General features: G+C 40.9%; 1 protein-coding gene across 1 annotated transcript; it reads right to left on the reverse strand.

Annotated features, from left to right (window-relative positions):
• Nucleotides 1–270: 270 nt before the first annotated feature.
• arfgap2 (ADP-ribosylation factor GTPase activating protein 2) lies at nucleotides 271–20659 on the reverse strand. Its single transcript, XM_086024740.1, has 16 exons — nucleotides 20543–20659; nucleotides 19531–19649; nucleotides 18006–18078; nucleotides 17584–17715; nucleotides 15840–15920; nucleotides 12819–12924; nucleotides 12176–12232; nucleotides 11049–11101; nucleotides 10761–10897; nucleotides 10538–10669; nucleotides 3616–3744; nucleotides 3364–3516; nucleotides 3159–3285; nucleotides 2223–2310; nucleotides 1998–2122; nucleotides 271–1906 (listed from the first exon to the last, which is right to left on the reverse strand). The coding sequence occupies exons 1-16, from the start codon at nucleotides 20612–20614 to the stop codon at nucleotides 1886–1888; spliced, it is 1605 nt and encodes a 534-aa protein (XP_085880866.1). The 5' UTR covers nucleotides 20615–20659; the 3' UTR covers nucleotides 271–1885.
• Nucleotides 20660–22150: the final 1491 nt, after the last annotated feature.

A 22150-nucleotide genomic window follows, 5' to 3' on the forward strand; every position in this document is an offset into this window, starting at 1 on the left:
TTACTGACTCTGAAAGTACTCATTTGAAACATACATTGTGAGTGCTTTGAGTGTCCACAAAAGTGCCATATAATGATGCATGTATTATTTCCGCAGATCAGTTACTAAGAAATAACTAACAAAAGAATACCGCATCACATGAGACATCTTAAGGAGCATCATCACTGAGGCAAAAATGTTTAATTTTTAACTTAAGTTCTGGCTTGAGACATACTGGCACAATTTTGTGTGCTTGAAAACATGTTGAAATTAAAAACAAAAACAAAAGACGAGGATATCAGACTTTTAATGATCAGACCGAAATGTACAAGTCCAAGCTCACAGCTTCTGGAGATCGTCGGCATTCAGTGCTTTGTGCAAAATGACAAACATTTGGCCTGAACACTGGATGTACATTGAACATTGTCGAGTTCAAAGTGACGCTAAAAATATACCGCTGCACCTTTTATTTAGTATCACAATGACAAAACATGGAAGTATTTGATAACATTAATCAGAGACCAAATAAAATATAGAATTAACTCTTGACAAAGTTTTGAAAATCTAAGACCAAAAAAATGTTCAACTGTAGATAGATACAACTCTTGCTTCAGATAGACTACAACCACACGTGGTTTGCTTTATGAAAATAAAAACTCAAATGTTGAGAGAGCAAAATACTGACTCACTCCAGCAACAGTCTCTAAAAAGGTGGGGAGTGAGAAGGAAGATTTTCTTTCTTCATGCAAAGCCTTCAGCTTCCCTTCTCTCGTTTCATATAGGGATGGGTACCGTAGACTGTACGGTACTTTTTTTTTTTTTTATTTGGGTATGGGCCGGTTTGGGTCAGTACAACCGAGCACCGATTCAAACGAAATCAAAACGGTACCATTTTTCGGTTCTGAAGCGTGTCTTAAGTTTTGAATGTGGGGGAGCACGAGGGTTGATGATTTTCCATGGCGCACTTGAACTTGTACTTCTCTGTGCTGGCGCCGGCCGGTGGTTGCCGATGTCCCTGCAATCGGTGCAGGGAGGGAGGCGCCAGTGGCATCCTCGCTTTCGTCCATGGGGAGAGCCCAGCCGCGGCGCCAGCACCGAGAGGTCCGTCTTCACCCACTAAATGGAATCATGCTGGGGGGTGCGCGACTTTACCATCGTTGCAATATATACACGCACAATGTGCTTTAGAACAATAGATCATTAATTATAAAAACGCTTATTTCTAATTTCATATGGGTGAAATAGTGAAAGCTTGTGGCCAAAATGTAGTGCAAATTAAGTACTGCTCCGGGTACATTCAATGGATGAATTTGATCCCAGTTATTCTCTGTTCTCGTTGATGTCCTCCTCTGTCATTTTTTCGCTATATTTCAGTCTAAGCTGGGTTCCAACTCATCATGGGGCAGGCCTTGCATTCTTGAAGAACAACAGCACAAGGAACAAAGATAACACTTAACACAATGATTTCACTTCGTTCCTTGTGTTGTTCATTGCAAAGGACTTTGATTTGCACTGTTATTTTGTAATAATTTCTTGTTATTTATACTTTAGTAATTGTAAAATGATATACCTTTATTTGTACTCCATCCCCTTTGGCTCATTGGTTTTAAATTCATGATTTGTTATTTGTCAAATTGTAGATATTCGAAAATAGTTCAATTGAAAGGTTTAGATATTATTGTTGAATAAATTGACACATTTTACCACAAACAACAGAACAAAAGTACCGAAAATTGGTACAGTTGAGTACTGTGACTACTGGTATCGATTAAACCTGAACCAAACTTGTTCAAATATGAAAGGTACCCATCCCTAGTTTCATCCTTGGCCAAATGCATCTGTCAAACGGGGCCGGTCGTCTCGCTTGTAGTTCTTCCTGCCACAGGTGCCAGTCTCTCCAGGCTGCTCAGTAGGAGCCGTAGCGATCCTGAGCACGCACAAAAATTGCACGGACATGAGTGAACATTCATCCAAGTGGACATTTCCTCAATTACTGCTCCACACCGATCAAGACTCACCTGGATGGTATTCATGACCCCGTTGGCAAGGACGGCCATCTTGCCCGCTACAGTCTTCACTCCTTGCTTGAACTGGGTGATGTCTGGACCAGTGGGAAGGACGCTGTCAAAGCCCGGGGAGCGCCCTGAGGCCAGGATTGCGAGGAGCGAAACAGAAACAGAATGCCCATCTGTGCCTTGAGTGACAAGCAACAACAGAATGTGGCAAGAGGCGACGAACGATACCTTTATGGTCACTGCCGTCTCCAAACAGGTCAGCCGAACTGATGGCCGTGCTTCCAGACATGCCTTCCAGTCGGCTCTTTGCTTCATACTGACATGAAGGAACCAAGATCAACACCTCACTTCTGCACGTCCCATCCATAAAAACATTCTGTCTTTCCTTTATTTCACAACATTTCTTTTCCACCACATATCCTGTTCAAGGTTACGGTAGGTCATTGGCTCAGTTGTGCACGTTTCTGCAGAGACGTGCAAAATGTGATGGGAACACCAGACACTTACTGGCTGTTTCACTCATACATCGATGTCATGTACAGTCTCAAGATGTGATGGCATGATTTTAACACACAGTGGAAAATCCACAGTGGTGGAAATGGGTCGAATTTGAAAATCTTTGTAGCACCGTCTGTGTATTTGGGTCAATTTAGGAAAGACGGTCAAATTTCCGAGCAGTTTGTAAAGAGGAAATCAATTCAAACATATTTTTTTCATGATATTCTATGGAAGCCCACTAGTTAAAACAAGGCATTCTGATTAATATATTGTTTGTGGAATATGAGTTACGCAACCTTTTTAGCCATCTCAGTCACTTGTGTCGACTGAAAATTACAATTACAATTAAAACTGCTCGGGGTTCAGGTAACGACCAATCACGACTCAGCTTCAGAAAACAGGTCAGCCGTGATTGGTGGTTACCTGAGCCCTGAGCAGTTGTGATGTCATATTCAGTCGACAGAAGTGACAAAATGGCCACCCCCACAGATGACTAAAAACGGGTAGATTAACTCTTATTCCACAAATGCAATAGTTATTATCAGAATGCCTTGTTTCAACTAGTGGGCGCTTCCGTAGAATATATTCTTGAAATAAATATTTGGGTTGACTTCCCTCTTTAAGCAAAGGTGATGTTTTGGACCGAACGCAATCTGAAGGGCTCACCTCAGCACTGCTTTCACGGCCAAAGAACATGTCTGAAGAGATGGCCTTTGCATTCGCAAACTTCTGCCTGGCCTCACTCGACTCCGACACTGGGGCAGACACCTCAGCTTTTCTTCTACTGGGAAGTCTTGAATGGATATGATAACAATTCACTTTTTTTACGCTAGGATGAGATGAGCAATACACAACTAAAGATGTTACATACCTCTCTCCTATTGGCTGAATACTGGAGATGGTAACTTCCTCTTTGGGTTCTTCTTTCTCCAGGGCCCAGGAGGTGCTAAAGGAGGCGGTCCCGCCGTCTGTATCCCAGCGGGATCCAAAACTGTCACCCACCAAGAACGGGTTATCCTTATATCTGGACAGTTGAACAAAACAGAGACCCTCATTTAACGTTTACCGTCCAAATCGAATCAAACAAGAGGTGCAAACTACAAAGTGAAGGTGTCACATGTACTTAGGGGGTCCGGAGGTGAAACCGGGCTCATCAAACATATCCAGTTTGGAACGAGTGGAGGTCTTGGCTCCCACTGGGGTTTCCTGCTCAATCACCTGCATCTCAGACATCACTGAATGTGACACGGCACTAAAACAAACAAACAAACAAAACATGTTTCAAAACGCTGATCCCAGCAGTGTATACACACCCACACACACACACACACATACTTAGTCTGTGTTTTTCACTATCAGGTATCAGACAACTTGGAGAACCTATTTGACAATACTAGGGATGCTCCGACCGATCGTGCACCGATAATGATCGGCCGATTTTCGTGAAAAATGACGTGATCGGCATATTCGATCAAAGCCTTTTATTGCCGATCAAAGAATCCGATCACCCGCAGCTCCTGCGGTGTGCTGTGTGTAGTTTGCGTCTTGTAAGATATGCCATGAAAAGATACCTCGCGGGGGGGGGGGGGGGGGGGGGGGGCATGGCCACAAGTTTCAACATAAAACCAACTTAATCCGACATTTGAAGAACAAGCAATTGGAAGACTATGGTGAGTTTACGAGGCTAAAGTAAAGTCAAGGCAGACACAGCAGCAACAATGACGGCAGCTAACGCAGCCCCTGCTGACCAACTCAACCCCATATCAGCGCGACAGGCAAAAGGCAACGCAAATAACCAGGAAAATTATTAAATGTATCGGACTTGACCAACCATTCTCGGTGGTGGAAGATTCCGCCGTCTGCTCGCCTACTTCGAGCCTCGCTAGCTACGTGCTACCGGGACGCAAATACTTCACAGACGTAGCTCCACCAGAGAGTGTATTGTCGCATCGAAAGTTTCCTAAAAGAAGGCCTATTATCCTGTTTAAGTTTTACAAGTGTTAGATGGAGCTCGGATGTCAGCCCTGTGACGATTTGGAGTCTAACAAGGAAGTTTTTCCGCTCGCGTACTGCTTTTAACTATTAGTTAAAATGTGTTATACCTAGGGTGACCATATGTCCCGATTTGCACGGGACTGTCCCGCAATTTAATGATTTTCGATGCGACCCGCAAATTGACTCGCTGTCCCGCATGTATGATCGGCAGGCACCAATTTTCAAACGTGCGTCTAAAATGTTGTTTTTTTTTAATCAAACGCCTGTGTGAGGACTCAGAGCAGACAACACACAGGAGGCTATTATGGGGGCAGGTCTCGGGCTGTGTGTATGTGTTTAATGGTGTTCAGGCGGGTGTGACTGTCTGCGTGCGAGACTGTGAGAGGCAGGGGTATGCTGTCAATCACAACAATTGCCTGCACATGCAGGCAATTGTTGTTTTTAAAGATACACCTACCAAAAACAAGCATTTTAGCGACACGTTTCAGTAATTTGTGATGAATTAATGAAGGACTCTAAGGAAAGTAAGAAGACTGCAAAGAAAATGAAATGCAGTTACAACAAGGTCTGGGAACTCATTGCCCGTGAGTGAAGCCAGTGAAAGACGAGTCAGATAAAGCTTTCTGTGAACTTTGTGGCTGCTGTTGCTGTTATGTAGAAAACGGAAAGAATTGAGTTGTGATGGACATAACCTAAAGTATTTCAGCAGTGCTTTCCTTGCTTCTGGAAGTGCATAGTGCTGCTATGGTGGACACGTTTGTTTACAACTGAATTTATTGTAGTTACAGTATTGTTATCTCATGACTAGTTTTGATATATGTCTTGTTTTATTTTCGTTTTATGCTGTGGCTGTTTTATTTGAAAATAATTTGAGTTGCAGTAGTTGTAGTAGCCTGTCTTTGTTTGGATTGTCTTTGTTACTGTAGTAAATTGTTACTGCACTTCATGCTCTACATGTTGATTTGAGATTTGACAAGGTTCTATTGTGTGAGTGTGACTATTGTTAAAGTGCATCTACCTCAAGATATGATGAGACTGCCTAATTTCAGCCTTTATTCCGAGCTCCTATTGCAAGGGCGGAGCCATGGGTGGGCCTGAGTGTGCACAGGCCCACCCATAGCTCCGCTTTGATTGACAGATTGCCCACCCAGTGAGATTCATGAAAAAATATATACTTTTAAATTTTTTTGTACATTATTATTCAATTATTTTTGAATTTGTGTTCCGTTGTGTTTTTTTTATTGTATATAATATTAAGAATGGCATAATTGTGATTGTTTAAGAAGGATCTGAACTTCATATTATTCAGTTTGTCATTTTATTTGAGTATACGATGTGTCGGGATAGGAGAATTGTGCGAAGTGAGAGAAATATTTAGGCCCACCCATTAGCCACGTTCTGGCTCCGCCCCTGTTCTATTGATATTAATGTCTCAGAGATTTACCTTTATACTTTGTGTTGTAAGTTTGTAACTGCAATTCTGTGTTCTGTGTTTTTATTTGTAGATCTATAATTGTTATTTTGTTAGAGTTTATTATATTATATGTTACTGAACAGTTGACAAGCTGTGTCATATGCATTTTTGGTGTCCGTCGCGAGCGTCAGCTGCGTCCCACGTTGTCCCCCAAAAGCATACTCCCTGTCCCACATCTGCTGAGTTTGGCTCTGTTATGCATAATACGATACTTTTTTTCTCGTTGACAAATGCACAAGATAGTTTGTCTATGACAAAGTTCCTGAGTCGTTTCAATTTAGGAACTCATTGAATAGTTTATTCGAGTGAAGCCTGCATGTGACTATTTTTTCTACTTTGATTATATTCTGAACCACGCAATGTTTAGGTGGCATGTTATTTATTTGACCTTCTGCATAATTAAGTATTTTGAGACTGCTGATTCTTTAGATCTGTTAAAAACTGTGTTACTAAAAGCTGTTTTTTCAATTATCTTGACGTGACTAATTGTTGTATTGTGCCAGCAACGGTTTTGTATTTCTTAATGCTCTTGAAAATATATATAGATTTTTGTCAAAATTACGGCAATAATATGGCTGTTTTTTTCAGATAATATTGCATAATAGCAGTCACCATAAATAAATGGAAAAAAATACAGGTATTTCCTGTGATCAGATTCTGTATCGGCCGATCTCACTCATGCATGATCGGTATCAGTATCGGTGTCATAAAACCTGATCGGAACATCCCTAGACAATACATGTTTAATTTGACAGCCAACCTCCTGCGATCTACCATTTTTCTGTCGATGGAGGTGGAGAGTGGGGATGGCGCGGATATGCATTCATTCACTTGCAGAATCAATTTGGGGATCGAACTCGCGGCGTCAACACATCTCTGGTTTGGGAGTGCAAAGCGCTGACTAGTGAGCTAAAATTCTGGGCCACCGGCTCATCTCGGTACCATTTTTGAAGGGTCAGGTTGTAAGGTTTTACATGCAAAGTTGATTTACATAAAAGAAAAAGTTGTGGCCGTGAGACTGATAGGGTAAGCAGTAGGGGTGGACGATTAATCCAAATCTAAATCAAGATTTTCATTTTTGCTTCTCTCGGGTTAAAAGTACGGAGCCCTTAAGGTGACATGGAAGTAACAAAAAAAAACTTTGCGTTCCCTCGCAAAAATTGTGAGATAACGCAAAGTTTTTTGCTAGGGAACGCATTTTTGTAAATTAGCTTGTAATACAAAGACCTAAAATCAGTTTTTGATATTAAGCACGGTTTCTCCGTCTCTGACGTACTGTCGTCTCTCAAACAGCCGCGCATTAGAGGCTGGGCTAGGCTAGCTGCTAAAGTGACCCGGAAGTACATAAACGTGCATTTTTTAAAAAATGCGTTCTTTTGCGAGGGAATGCAAATCTTTGCGAGGGAATGCAAAGTTTTTGCGAGGGAACGCAAAGTTGTTGTTTTTTTCACATCCATGTAGGGGCTCCGTATAAAAGGCTATTGGCTAAAAGGCTACATTATTGATGTGCAGATTGGCATGGTGTGTTTCCAAGTTCTCGACGTTATGAAAGTACCCTGAATGCACCAAGTTGCTTGCGTCAGTGTGTAATCCATTCATGCATGGCACCACACTGCCCCTAAGAGGCCAAAACACACAGGAACAGCCAATACAGTATTCGTTTTTTCTTCTATTATTGTAGTATGTTCCATTTTACCTTATTATGACTTGAAAGAACAATGAGAAAATAAATTCGGATTTCAAGTAGAGTTTTCAAGGATCAAGGGATTTTTCTTTCCTCTAAATTCAAGGATAAAAAGATCTAAGGGCTTTTTTTGTTGTACCAACAATTTCCACATGACATGGCATGATACCAGGTTAGCGCAGTAAGTTCCAAGACTTGTGATAATAACATAAAATATATGCTAAAGACATAAAGGTAAATGCTCAGTGAAGGCATCGATATCACAAGGCAAGGCATCAAAGGTGTGGATGTAGCAGAATGAAAACGCAAAAGGCTTGAATTTCACATGATATTTACAAGGTCATTTTATATTTGGCAGAAAGAATAGCGTGTTCAAGAATAAAGTGTTCAGATTGAAGGGATAAATGGACGGGTTAAATTTTAGTAGTTGAATAAATAGAAAGTTTTGAAATCAATGAATAGTCATTTTTATAATCGTGGTTTCAATCTCAATCAAAATAATCGTAATTATCATTCATTTTTCCATAATTGTCCAGCCCGCCCTAGTGCGCAGGCTGCAGCGTACACAAACACATACTATACAATAATATGCACGCACACACACCAAAAAATGTTTTTTCTTTCCCCTACATGCGTCACGGTTAATTTGGGAGCAGTCCGCAACCCAACCAGTTGACCGCGATCGACTGGTTGGGCCCTCCTGGCGTACACTGACGACAGGCAGTGACCTGAGAGGAGCTACTTTTCTAAAGAGGACCCATTTCGTCACTCACTTGGAATTTGTGCAGTTGTGCAGCGTCAAACAATGAGCAACATTCAGCTAAACTATGTTTACAAAGTTCTGAAACCAAAGCAAGTACGACAACTGAATTATAGTTTTATAATTTTATAATTAAAAAAAAAAATGTATATAAGCAAAATTCTTGATAAATGCAAATTTCAATAATTTAATCCTGAAATTCGGGTCTCCAGATTGCCCCGAAAATATGACAGTGCAAGTACATTTTTCATCCACTAAGTATGAAACCTACAGATTTAATTTTGTTTTAATTAAACCGTTTTTGTTGCTGACACACTTCCAATCCACACTTCGCAGCAAAAGAGTTATCACTGGAACAACGCTAGCAGAAACCGGATGTTGTGATGATGCGAAAAGAAAACAGGACCTGCGTGCGCTGGGGACGAAACACAGAGCGGCATGAATCGCAGTTGGCCTGATTTCACTAGCTTCGGCTAGTCCGATCGCCGCAAGCTTAAAATTTGTTTCACACCAGCGGCAGCGGGACCATGAAAGGCAGAGATGAAAATTGATGCTTCGTCACCAGATTATTATGTCCAATAATACCCGGACAACAACTGAGTGCTCAGGATTACTTTCTTCGTCATAGATGTTTTTGGAGAACTGTCGTAACACTTCACTCGAAATACGGCACACAACCAGTTACGTTGAGGTGTCGCCAATAGTGAGCGATATTTTCCTTCTGTTTCTTTACTGGTCCTTTAAACTATGTCTTCGCCACGGTCAATGGAACTAAAAATGTTGGGGAACGCTGCCTTTAAGTAAAAATATATATATGTAAATGAATATTGAAATACTTTTGTAATTGCTGTATTGTTTGAAGCAATATTAATGCGCGCAATGCCTTGATTTTAGGGAGGTTAGTACACAGTCATAAGCCATAAATGCAATCATACAGGAAAAGGTGCGAAATGTGAAATAATCACTAAAACCTAAGGCATTATATCATGAATATATGGGGGCAGTAGCGCTTCTGACAGGGTCACCACCCAAAAAGGCTTAAATGTTGGACCCTGCATAACTAACAACAAACAATAGCCAAGAGGATGATCAGTGCCTACTTGAGGTGCAACGGATCACATAAGGAAAGACGCTCCACATGCAGCGTTCTTGACATGTCTGTCTAAATGATGGTGTCGGGACAAGAGGCAGAAAAAAATCCTGTATTATTCATTTGAGGACTCGTTTCACCACAAGTTGCCAAAATGCTGTCATACATGTTAATTACTGATCCATGAGGGTTTTCAACTTCCTCTGTTGCTATTGCAGTGAATGCGGACTTATCATGTTGCCGTTGTGAACGCGCACAGTTTTGTTTTTTGGTTTTTTTTTCCCACCAACTATTCCGCGGATCATGCCCGGCCGGCCCCAACTGTGATGCTCGATCCGTACGAATCATGGATCTAAGATGATCCGTTGCACCACTAGTGCCTACTTTCACGCCAATAAACCTCGCCTGCTAGGTGGGACAAATCTTGGACTGCTCACCAGTCAGTTGCAGAGCACATATAGACAGACAAACGTTGACTCTCAAATTTAAACTGTCTAGGGAACCGAACCAACGATGCCTTCACTGAAGCCTGGGGCACAAATTCAATTCTACTGCAAACTCAAGAGTGCAAAATTTGCTGAGAATACTTGCATCCGCGCATCTAAACATGAACTTGACATTTTTCTTATTTAAACTGTATAATTTCAACTTACGGTTTATGTTGTGTCGGAACTTAAGCAATAAAATGTGAATGGAAAACATTGTCGTTTCTGGAAGTATTTATCAGTAATGGAGGGAAATTTACAAGTCAATGTATCATGTGCGCTCCTACATTTACTTTTTTAAGATAGGATACTGTGCTCCTAGTTAAAAAAAAAACAAAAAAAAACACACCCACACAGAAAAAAAACATTAGACTGGAGCCGTCAAACAGCATAGCTCGGCTGCTCCATCTGTCTGTTGTGGAAGAGTGACGAGTCATCCCCTCCATGTTATCATTGGCTAAAAATAGTATGTCAAACGTGACCCCACCCCGCAAGCTCTGCAAGTCACAAAGGCCAGTATGAAACAAGACATGACAACGCTTCTGTCGTTACGTCACCTCCTGTTCCCGAAGCCCATGCCCAGTCTCTCGGCCTGCTCCCTCTTCTTGCCCTCCAAGTTCTTCAGCTTCTTTTCCTCGAGCTTTCTGTCGATCTCCAGCTCTTTGTAGGCCAAACGCATTGAAGCCACACTGCAAAAACCAACATGAGCGTCAGACGGAAAGTGTACTTTCCAAATGTTTGACTTTCTCTTCAAGGAAAGAGCTTCACGGGGACACGCACATGGACTCCTCTGCTTGTTTTTTGACCTCGGCTGCCTGCTCCTCTCGTATCTTCTCGGCCACTTGGGCTTGTTTCTCCATCTCCGAGAAACTCTTGCTGCTCACCTTCTGGGCGCCGAGGCCCTTCTTTGCCCCCAGCTGCATCAGGACAAGGCAGTAAACACCGTTGGCATCTTATTTAAGTGCATCATTATGATCATCCAAATGACTGAATGATTTAACAGAAATGATGACGATGCTCATACTACTGAATGTGTTAGGGATTGGTGAAATTGAAATATTTGCTCACCCCTTTTTTGGCAGCCATTGGCTTCTTCTTCCCAATAATGGTTGGCTTAACCTCTGTAAAATTAAGTGCAACCTGTTAACTAAGTCAAGCATATTATCTCAAGCATGAAAGAATCGGTGTTAGGAACTTGCAACACTAGACCGCAAACCGCCATCCCCAAATGAGTCACTGGCTGTGACGTTCCGGCATGACGGAAAAGACGAGCAAGTTTCAGCTCACAAACTACAAACAGCCATGCTTGACCTCTGAAGAACATGTGTCATGAGAAAAAGAGTCAATTAAGGGAAGTGACAATCTTTTCATCCCTCGCATGCCAAGCTGTCAGCTCCGAGCATTGACGTTCGTCTGCGGTTCCCATTTGTCTAGGTGCTGTGGCGTATTCAACGCCAGCAGCAAAATAGTGGTCATACCAAGAAGTGAGCACGTTGAAATGACTGACACGGTCCCACAACTTTCTCTCCTCATGGCTGCCAATGCTGACGTAGAAAGCAGATGATGCGCTTTTGGTGAGCTTTTGCTGAATGTTCAATAAGCAGCAACGTGAGATTAGGATCGTGTAACTAAGCTGTGAGACGACAGGCAAAGCGCCCAAGCTTCTATGGCAGAGAGACGTTGCGCCGACGAAAACAAGAGCCACGATAATCACCTGCGGATTTCCATTGCTCTTGTGACGACAATAGCATGGAATCTAGTGAATGGGATAGGACAAACCCACAATCAGCTTGCAAAATGCCCCAATAGGAAGCTATTACAAAGAGCTGGAGGCTTTTTTTCACGCGAGGAAAATATTCGTTGACGCTGCTCATAATAAGCACTATAACATGACACCTCCTTTTAAAGGCTTTAGTTGTATACGTGACAAGTTCTTTAGTGACCTGGGTGGGTTATTACATGGACTAACTGGGTACTAAATTGAAGTTGTTTCCGTAGCTTTACAAGGTCGGAAAAAGGGGTGTGTGCATGGCTGTGTCTGAACAGAGAATTAAAACATACGTCACAGGTACGGGATCTGAGAGATGACAAGAGTTGGAGGTTTAATCTCGTATATGTGACGCGGCGTTTGGTTGCTGTGGCAAATGGCTCATATGAATGATGTGCTTGAGCAAGATCAGAGTGAAGGGGCTCACCAATAGTCACTTTGGGTGATGTGCTCAGACCATCGATGCTCGGTCCTTCCTCTGGCTCTGGATAAAGCAAAACAAACAGCCATCGGATCATTTCAAGCTGCACATCTACACTATATTAATGACTTGCTGCAGATTATTGAAACCAGGAGTTATTTGAACTATTAATTTTGTATAGAATCAATTCATTCACTATTATTTATATGTGTATGTACTATTAATATAAATAAATGCCTGGGAATGTCTGGACTGTGAAAAGACAAATAAGTATGTGCTTTGCAGTGGATGGAAAAGAGGACACGGGATACAAATGCGTCATCTTAAAAACAATTGTTTGACACCATGACTTTCCAATGTTGGTCCTTTTCTGAGACAATCAATTTGGTGGTTTTCCTTTTCTGTAGGCAACAATCCTCAACTTGCAAGAAATACTGGGTTACAATACTTCACTCTCTGTGTAATCAATCGATGCAACGTTGGTTTCACTTTTTCAAATGAGTGATAAAAAGCGTTCAACTTGTTCTTGAATCTTGATAACTTTTTTGGTTTTGTTTGAGTGCTGTGCTGAGTGTTAAGTAGACCACATAACAGCTCCGTTATGCATAAAAGTGGGTGTAATGATTCTGGCAGTGCGAGTTCTACTCACGGCTTTCATCTTGGCATTTGGCCATGGTGTCCCTCAGCTGCACAGCGACAGTGGCTCCATTCTGCTCCAGCTCTGTGGCTGTCGTCATGCTCCAGTCATTACAAGACTGAAAACATTGAAACGGTAGAAAAAAAAAAAAGAGAAAAAACATTTTAAATGTGAATTGAATACATCTGAATTTGCCATCAGAAAATGGTATGTCAAACCATTCATAATTGAGAGTGAAGATATTCATTCATCATGGGGAGTCGAAATTCATCAGATGAAATTGTAAATTTTGGTGCGACATATGATCATATCCAGAGCTGGGCACTTGACCATTTTTTGCCGGTCCGGGTCGCGACCCTCCACCCTTGACTTGGGTACCCTTCCGGCCGCGACCCTTCGGCCATATTCATAAACATTGTCGGCCCCCGCCCCATTCCGCACCCAGACCCCAAAAAAAAAGCGGCCGTGATTGACGTCGCTGCGGGAGAGACTTTTTAAGGATCAATAGCTGGCTAATTAACTATTCGAACCCGCTGTGGACACGCTTCAAATGCGCCAGTAGTACTTACCCAACTGCGTGTGGTTACTTGCATTGCGAGCCCCGGGGTTGGATTTGTCGTATTGTATAATTATTTGGGTCCAATAATTATAGAGAAGAGTCATAGAAGAAGAAGTCGCAGAAATCGTTGTCAAGTTATTTATTTTGCACACTTCCCCTCCCTATAACAGCAGTTGTCGCTCACGTCTTTTAAAGTGAAACCATTTTTATCTTTTGCACAGTTCAACAAGCACTTTCATGCTTACAGTTAGCCCAGAACTCACAACCTGCACAACTTTTAACTAGAGCCCAAAGATTTGATCATATCTCACCAATTCTTGCTTCTTTGCATTGGCTGCCGGTTACTTTTAAAATGATTAACATTTTATCCTATTATAGGATTTTGAGCTTTTTAAACACTGCTATTATTTTAAACACAACTGTACATATATACATAGTAATAATAATCAGAGCTGGCCATTGCGCCTATGTGATGGACCGGTCTACCTAGCCGCCTATAACGGAGGCCCATTTTGTAGGCGATAAACAATAGATGGGAAACTAAAAAAAAAAGTCATCCCCCCCAAACGTTGGTTTGGTCAAAGTTGGTAGTGAGAAATGCTAACGGAAGCCTGTTTAAAATGATAGTCGGACCGGCTTATAGGCGATTACTATTTGGTCTGGCCGGACAAAATAGCAGAAAGACGGACGGCGGAAGGGTAGCCCAGCTGTAAACGGAAGGTGATTAACGGACCGTAATCATCAATCGTAAAATCGCCACTGCTGGTGAGGTAGGTGGGTCACCAGGGTCAGGGAAAAAAATAGCACAAATCAACGAGCGCTGGTGCTCCTTTGACAACCAGGCCCAAATTGCACCATCGTTGCTGTCCTGTGAAAGACACTTATGTCCATTTTTTCCAATTTTCGGATTTTTACATGAATGGTGTTTCCACGTTACAGACATCGCATTAACGTGAAAATGAAAAGTTTCCAAAATTGGACATAAGCGTTTTTCAACGACAGTGACGATATATATATACTGTATTGTATAGTCATGTAAACAATAACAACTGTAAATGACATGTATGCCATGTCACAAAGCTTTTAAATTACATATACTCTTACAAGGTGATGCGACAGCAAGTTCTAGGGAGAACCTACTTCTCTTTGAGACTTTGGAAAGAAGGACACAAAGAGAGCAAGCATATAAGAGCTGAATATCAAGACAATATCCAGGACACTGGCTTGCTTTCAGACAGAATGGATTAGTTCCCTTGCCAAATAGACAAGGTCCGTTTCTTCAGCAGCTCATTCTGACACTGATGAACAACCCCGGTGGTCAGTATCATGTCAGCGGGGCAGCCAAACCAGAAACCTTCAGGTAGAAAGATTACCAATTGATCCCCTGAGCTAAGTCACTCAAAGGGTACTAGCTCTTGTAGCTCTTTGATCTTGGGAGGTAAAATACCTGTTGAGCTTTGAGAGAGGTCCCTGTGATAAGTGCTCAAGGGATCCTGCACTTTTTTTTCATGGTGATTTTTTTTCTTCTCTAAACAACAGCGAAAAGTTAAACCTTTTTCTTGGAATGAATTTCAAACCATGGTGAATTTCCATGCATATTTAATAACTTAAAAAAATGTAATGTGCACTGCCATATCTAATCGAACGTGACCGAATAACCTAGATGGAGACGTCACGTGTGTGACATGCACAATTAGTATTTATAATGCCTTCTAGCGCTGATCCTGAAAGTATTAAGCCACATTGTTTGAAACCAACACGATCACGTCTACAGAGATGCACTCCTTCACATGAGGAAGACGCAGGGCCGCATGGCGTGTTTTTAGGCACAAAATAAGTTCAAACTCAAGCCAGCCGCCACACCGGCTGTTCACAACACGCACCACAGCAAAATGCCCACGAGCCAAGGATCAATTTTAAACGAAAAGGCCAACCGATAATGACACGGTTGTCTATGCTTTGTTCAGCTTTTATTTTGAAGATGGCCCCACAGTGTGCGGGAAGCGCGCCACAGCAATGCACAGGATGAACAATCACCGTGGTGGCTGGCTTGACCTGTGTATAAGTTAAAAAAAAAATCAAAAAGTATAGCGGATGCAGTGTAATTGCAGTTTAAAAATTATTAACGGACCAACAAGTTGACACACTCCTAACGTCACTTCCATGATTAGTGGCCAATATAGATGCTCCCATTCAATGTAAATGTTGAGTGTAATAAACCAAGATGGGGAAGTATTTTTCAGCTTTTTCCTATCTAAACTACTGAATGTTAATTTGTTACATGTTAATTTGTCCAGTGTCTAGGATGTGTGGCAGCTATAATATGAAAACTGCATGAATCCAGATTTCTAATGACTCATTTCTAATGACAATTCATTTGAGTGTGAAAAGTGAATGGTATTCACCAATATTCTCTGAGCAGCTCTACTAAACGTGGTGTCCGAATTTATGAGACTTCAATCTTCCTAACCTACCTGTGTGTGTTCTGCAAAGAAGTCTTGTTCTTTTTTCTCAGGAGCTGCTGCGGGGGTTCCCCCAGAAGATTCAATCCACAGCTGCAATTGAAAAAGCAAGTATGGGCACAAACACATTTATTAAGGCCACTTTGTTAGAATTTTAACGTTTACATTGATAGCATATTGGCAGCTGTGCGTTATTGGATAGTATCGTTAGTGTAACTGACTGATGTACAGTAATTCGTCGTTTATCGCAGTTAATGTGGACCAGAACCACCCGCGACAGTTGAAAAACCACCAAGTAGAGGTTGACTTATTATTATTATTTTATATTTATTCTAAAGTTTTATTTTGGGGGGATTTACGACACTGTTAGGTCATCGTGAACCCCCCGACATGGTTCCCACCCTTCTAAATACTTGTTACACAACAAAATGTAACTAAAAGTGCAAAAATGAAGAACAAATACCAAGCTGCAGGCTGTGAGAGGAACGTGAGCTTCAACCGCGGCAGCGGACGATCACTTACGGAACGTGAGCTGATAACTATGTTAAAGTTTTAATTTCTATCATAAAATGGACTTACTTTAACTGGAATGCAGTGGTGCATTTTATCCAAAGGTACAATCGCGATGTAATGCACTTTTACACACTTGTCATTGTTGTGTAAAGTTATAGCGTCACTACTTCTGCTGCTGTTGTTGCCGCCGTTTCTTCTTCGTTGCCTCCTCCTTCTTTTAAAATGAAGAAGTACGGTCGCCAGTATCAAGCATGGCTTAACTTTCTCTTCACACAATAACATCAACAAGGTCCTTTGGATAAAATGCAATGCGGGATTCTAGTTGTGGTAGCTGTTTAAGACAAAACTAACAAACAACATTTTATTTGCCATTGTTTCGTCGTCCGTTTCGCGCTGAGCACCTTGCGGGTGGCTGAGCACGCTCCGCTCACAACTTTTGAACACAGCTGTTTACTATCTGCTTACTATCGGCTTGACTCTGACTAACCGAACGGCATATTTGAATAACGCTACGAGTTTCCGAACAGAACGTTGTTCAAAAGTGTTGTTCGTTTGTTAGCATGGACGAGACTACTGAGAGGCTGTGATGATGCGCAGCCAATCAGCTCACGGGATAAATCCTCTTGTGCTCTCATTGGTCGATTTTGCGCCGGGAACCAATCGCGCCTTTTATGAGTGCCTCCGGATATATACAAAGCCTCCAAGTCAACTCATCTCTTTGAAACAATGCGTCTTTCTGCAATATGGCTGTACTTTTCATTGTTATTTTTGGATGAATACCTTTTGAAAACGTGCGAGATACACTGAGGCCGCGAAATTCGAACCGCGGAGTGGCGAGGGATTACTGTACTCTAGGGCTGCTCGATTATGAAAAAATATTAATCACGATTATTTTGGTAATAATTGAAATCACGATTATTCAAACGATTATTTTTTGCTACAAAACAAGAACAGGTTTAAACATGTAAAAAAAATATCAAGACAAAATTCTTTGAAAGGCTGTAATAATTTAAATTTGTTTGGACCCAACAACATTTATTAAAATGCCAATTTTGTAAACCTGGAGTGTAATAATCGAAACCGTAATTGAATTCCGATTAATTGCACAGCCCTACTGTACTCTAGTCATATTCGGAATGATGCCTGTCAGCATACAAACTAGAACAAACCATATACTATACAGTGGCAACTTCCAAAAAATCTACAGCACATCCTACCAACTGGTTCCACTAGACATACTCACATCGGTTCCATACTTGGACAGTTCAGCGTTTGCTTGCTGTCGAATTTTCTCCCTGTACATTTGCGCTGCACGGCTGTTATACTTGGCATTGGTGTCATTTGTGGAGCAGCCATGCTGGCGGAAAAATGCAGTCTTCAAACGGCAAATGGAAAGAGAAATTTAGTCGTCTCAAGCATACCAGTCAATTGGACTCCATGATTGAAAACTGACAAGTGTTCATTTTTGAACTCATTCACTGACAGACATTTTCAGACCCTCTTTTACCTAACGTTTGAAAAAAATGTGAAAACAATATAAATAAGTTCCTGGGACTAATGGCTTGGACTGTGAAAAGACAAGTAAATTCGTCAATGGCAGTGAATGAGTTGAATACTACTTCAGGGCAAACTTGTGTCGTACTTGTCAGGCCAGTGTCAACTTACTGCATTGGCATTGCCTCCAACCTGCATACATCGAAGCTGGAACCAGTTCCAGTTGGAATCTAACTCTGTTGATCTGACAAGAAAAAGAAAAAGTATCCTCAACGAGGGACAAATACAAATTATTTACAGTTGTAACAGACAGTGATACTGGATATAAAAGAAATTATAGCAACAGGATTCCTACACATTTGAGATTTCAAAATTCCATACATTTTCCTGACTTCTTTGGAAAAAAAAAATCCTAATAATTAGTGACATTTGCTTTTGCGAAGTCCATTAACTCCTGATAATTGTACACCCCGAAGGGCATCATCCCACTTATCATGGTTGCCATTATTATTACATTCATGTTACATTATGTAGTGAAAATGTTTTACTAAAACAATTTATTTTCCCTAGCAATGCCTGAGAGCCATCCCATAACTTTCTAAAAGAGTGTAACCTCTATTCAGTACACAATTTGACAATGTTAAATAACCACAAGTATGACAAATGAAATGTTATTATACATATATTTGGTGTATTTATATGCGACAGTTGATGCAAGCATTCAATCTAATAGCTAAAGGGTGCTGCTGCGCATTAATCTGGAACAGTGTAATGATTTTTTGACAGGAACTACTTGAGACATGTGAAAAGTGTGCATCAGAGGTGCCTAGCCTTTATTGACCCAAGATCTACTTTTCAAGCAGCCAAGTTCCCACAATCGACCATTTTTCTGTCAATGAGGGCTGGGGAGGTATGACACGGATGCGCATTCATCCACTATAGGTCACTCGCACACATCTCAGAGCAAGGCATTGCTTGTTTACTTTCAAACTTAGTTTGTAGCAGACGTGAGTGACGTCATGCATGCTGTTATCATGATCTCTGATCAACTGGTGAAAGGAGACTATGAATCGCTCCTCTTTCATCTATAACTGCGACAAACAAAAAATTGTATGAAGGAAGGGAGAAAAAGATTTTGCTGTGTATTTTACTTATTTTTTCTTGTGTTCTGTACATGTAGTGCTTTGTTACAGGTGCAACTGTTGTGAAAGCACTCCATGAATAGGGAGGAGTTGAATTATCAGCTGATGATGTACACTAGGGGTGTGCTTCTCTCCAATAAAAGATGATTCGATACAGATCTCAATACATGTTGGCAGCTGTGATACGATTAAGGGACAGCTCAATTTCAAAGTGGAATAATTCAAGTCAGTTTGATTCGATGCACTCACATCTTTTAAATCAAAAGATTTACATGGTTCAAAATTATTTTACAGCCGTAATATTCACATTTTATTCTTTTAGGAAATGAAAACTGTTGTAACAGTCTTGGACACTTAATATTTTATAGTATTTATGTTTTACTATACAATAGTCTTCATTTTCCAAACTTTTACAGCCCTGGAATTGTATTAAATCAAATTATTTACTTTTCCATACAAGTAGGCACTCTGCAGTAAGACAAACTGCATTTGTAAATTTTTCATTCTCTTTCTGAGACAAAAAACAAAAAATACAACAACACCCCATAGCCCACCTGATGAAGCTGAGATGCACTCCAAGGGAACGGTGGATTCCAGAGCAGTCAATGCACAAGAAGACGCCATATGGAATGCTCGCCCAACTAGGGTTTTTTGCAGAACAGTCAAAACACACCTGTAGAGGACCAGTGCATACACTGCAATTTAAACATCTGCAGCGCTCAAGTACAAATGCATCTTAAATTTTTCTCCACGTCTTACATTGACTTGTGGGTTAAAGTAATAAACAATAGCATTTTAAAAAAGTTAAGAGTAAAAATAGAAAAGGAAAACAAGTTTTTTTGTTGGTTTTATTGCAATAGGGAGTGGAAAATGCTGTACATCGAGAGTCCATATATGAGCTGTAATCACATGTTTTGGCTTTAGCATTGAATCACACGGTCAAAATGGTATACACGTGTAAATATTGGTTTTATCAATATGGTCTGAAGTGGTGCACGAGTGTATTGTTAATGACCATAACTTGTACAGTCGTTTTTAAATCATGTTTCTAAATACAAAGGTATGGAGGCAAGCGCGAGACGACAGTACAGCGCGATCTTTAATCGGAAAACTGTGAAAATCTAATTTACACTTAAGAGCGAAGAGTACAGTACGTGGGAACATTCCAAGTCATGGAAAAGCAAAACTACTGCAGTGGGACGTGATATGAAGCCGACCACACTATGAAATACACCTGTCTAATGACTTTCGAACTCCACCAGTCCACTTTCAAAACGTGACGTGACTGTGATCACTGTAAAGATGGATCGGTTTACTCATATTTGGGCCCCCTTTTCGGATGTTGCATGCGTGCCATATGTGATGAGGTTCCAACGGCCAACAAAAATCGTATACGTGGCCTTCATGTTTGCTGCTTCACCGGCATGCTAGCAGCTGTTAGCCACAGCTAGCTTCGATCGAGGAGCTGGGCCTCTCTTCAGAAGACACGAGGGTAGCCAACCACTATCAAACACACACACATCGACCGGATGGTACACGTACAATAAATGTGTCGTACTGCATTACCTTGTTGGTAGGAATGGATCTCAGTCGTTTGAAAATAGTAAGGATTTCAGTCTTGTTTGGTTCGGCAGCCATCTTGCCACTCCGACAGTTTCCATACGATGACGCAACTACGGGAAGTCATGTGCCCCAAACTGGACGAAAAGATACTTTATACACATGAAAACCTGTCCTAGCCGAATATAAGGAAAGTGTGGTGCTCAGAAGCTAACATAAGATCGTTTTAGGGTGGCCAATTTAACAATGTGGCCCACAAAAGTCAAGTACTAAAAGGGCTTTAGGGCATCATTAAACACTTTGGACATGGGCAAACATTGGATCAGTGATCGACCGTCAAATCGACTGTCAAATCATTGTATGGTTTACAATTAGATGACCTTGTCTGTTACACAATTACCATAGAGCCCTTAATAAGATTTCATACCAGGAGTAAGATTAGCTAAATCTGTGAGTAATTAAGGCTGTTAAAACAAGACCAACAACAAAGTTAAGTTACATATTCAAATGACTTATGGCTCATTCAAATCAAATTCAGCAGGAATCCTACTTGACTTTTTGATGGAGTATTTAAAGATGTTTTCATATAATCACAGATTACTTAGGTTTTTGTACAATTGTGGATAGCCATCATCACCTCCCACCATCTCAGTAGGCTACTGGAGGCATACTACAAAACACTTTTCATTCTTTATACATTTCTCATCTTTTAAAAAATGTAATAAAAAATTCACCTTCAACTAAAATAAGTCTTTCACAGTATACTGCTGAAAGAGGTTCATCTTCCATCCTTCATTTTTTCTAGAGAATGAAAATATAAACTCTTAGTCAAATCACATACTTGTTTTCTTTTTGTTTTTTTTGCTGTCAGGTCAATATATGGAACTATGACTTTGTTTGCACCTGAACTGAACTTCAGTTTAGAATAATAAAAAATGAGATTAAGAAATTGATTTTTGGGGTGAGAAAAGAAAGAACATTTCAATTGGTATCAGGTTCGACCAGTTGGGTGGACTCCAAAGGAAACGCCTTTTAGAGCTCTGAAACTAACTAAGCAAGCTTTGAACAGATTCTTGAAGACATCATGGCCGCAGGTGTCCTACTCCTGATGCTATCGCCAGTACTGGGTTTAACTTCATCTGAAATTTTTCATGGAGATAGCTTTAGTTTTATAAAGCCACACAAGGACCCTGATGGAAATATTAAGGTATTGTGCTCCACTCTATGCTATTGTTATGGTTCATGTTGTTTTCTGACTTCAGGCTTTGTGTGACACGCACTAATTAACTCATTCTATGCCAATGACATGTTTTTGTCATTTCACAGAGGGTCTGAAAAAGTCTGGTACTGAATGAATTAATAGCAGGTTCTTTCGATGGTAAATCAGGATTTAAGTGATATGGGTAAGATAAACCAAACTTTAAGGCAACAATGCCTATGCAAGATGGCTAATTGGGCTGGGGTTTGGGTTGAACTATGGTTCTGGTCTGAGTCCTTTATCCCAGTGTTTGTATGGGTTATCTTTGAGTATTCCTGCTTCCCTCCCACAGTTCAACAATGCTTCCATACAGTGGATATACTGTATGTAAAAAGTCAACACACGCCTGTTCAAAT

The sequence above is a fragment of the Filicampus tigris genome, chromosome 3 (assembly GCF_054856515.1).
Source record: "Filicampus tigris isolate MCC_2025a chromosome 3, RoL_Ftig_1.0, whole genome shotgun sequence".
Lineage (NCBI taxonomy): Eukaryota > Metazoa > Chordata > Actinopteri > Syngnathiformes > Syngnathidae > Filicampus > Filicampus tigris.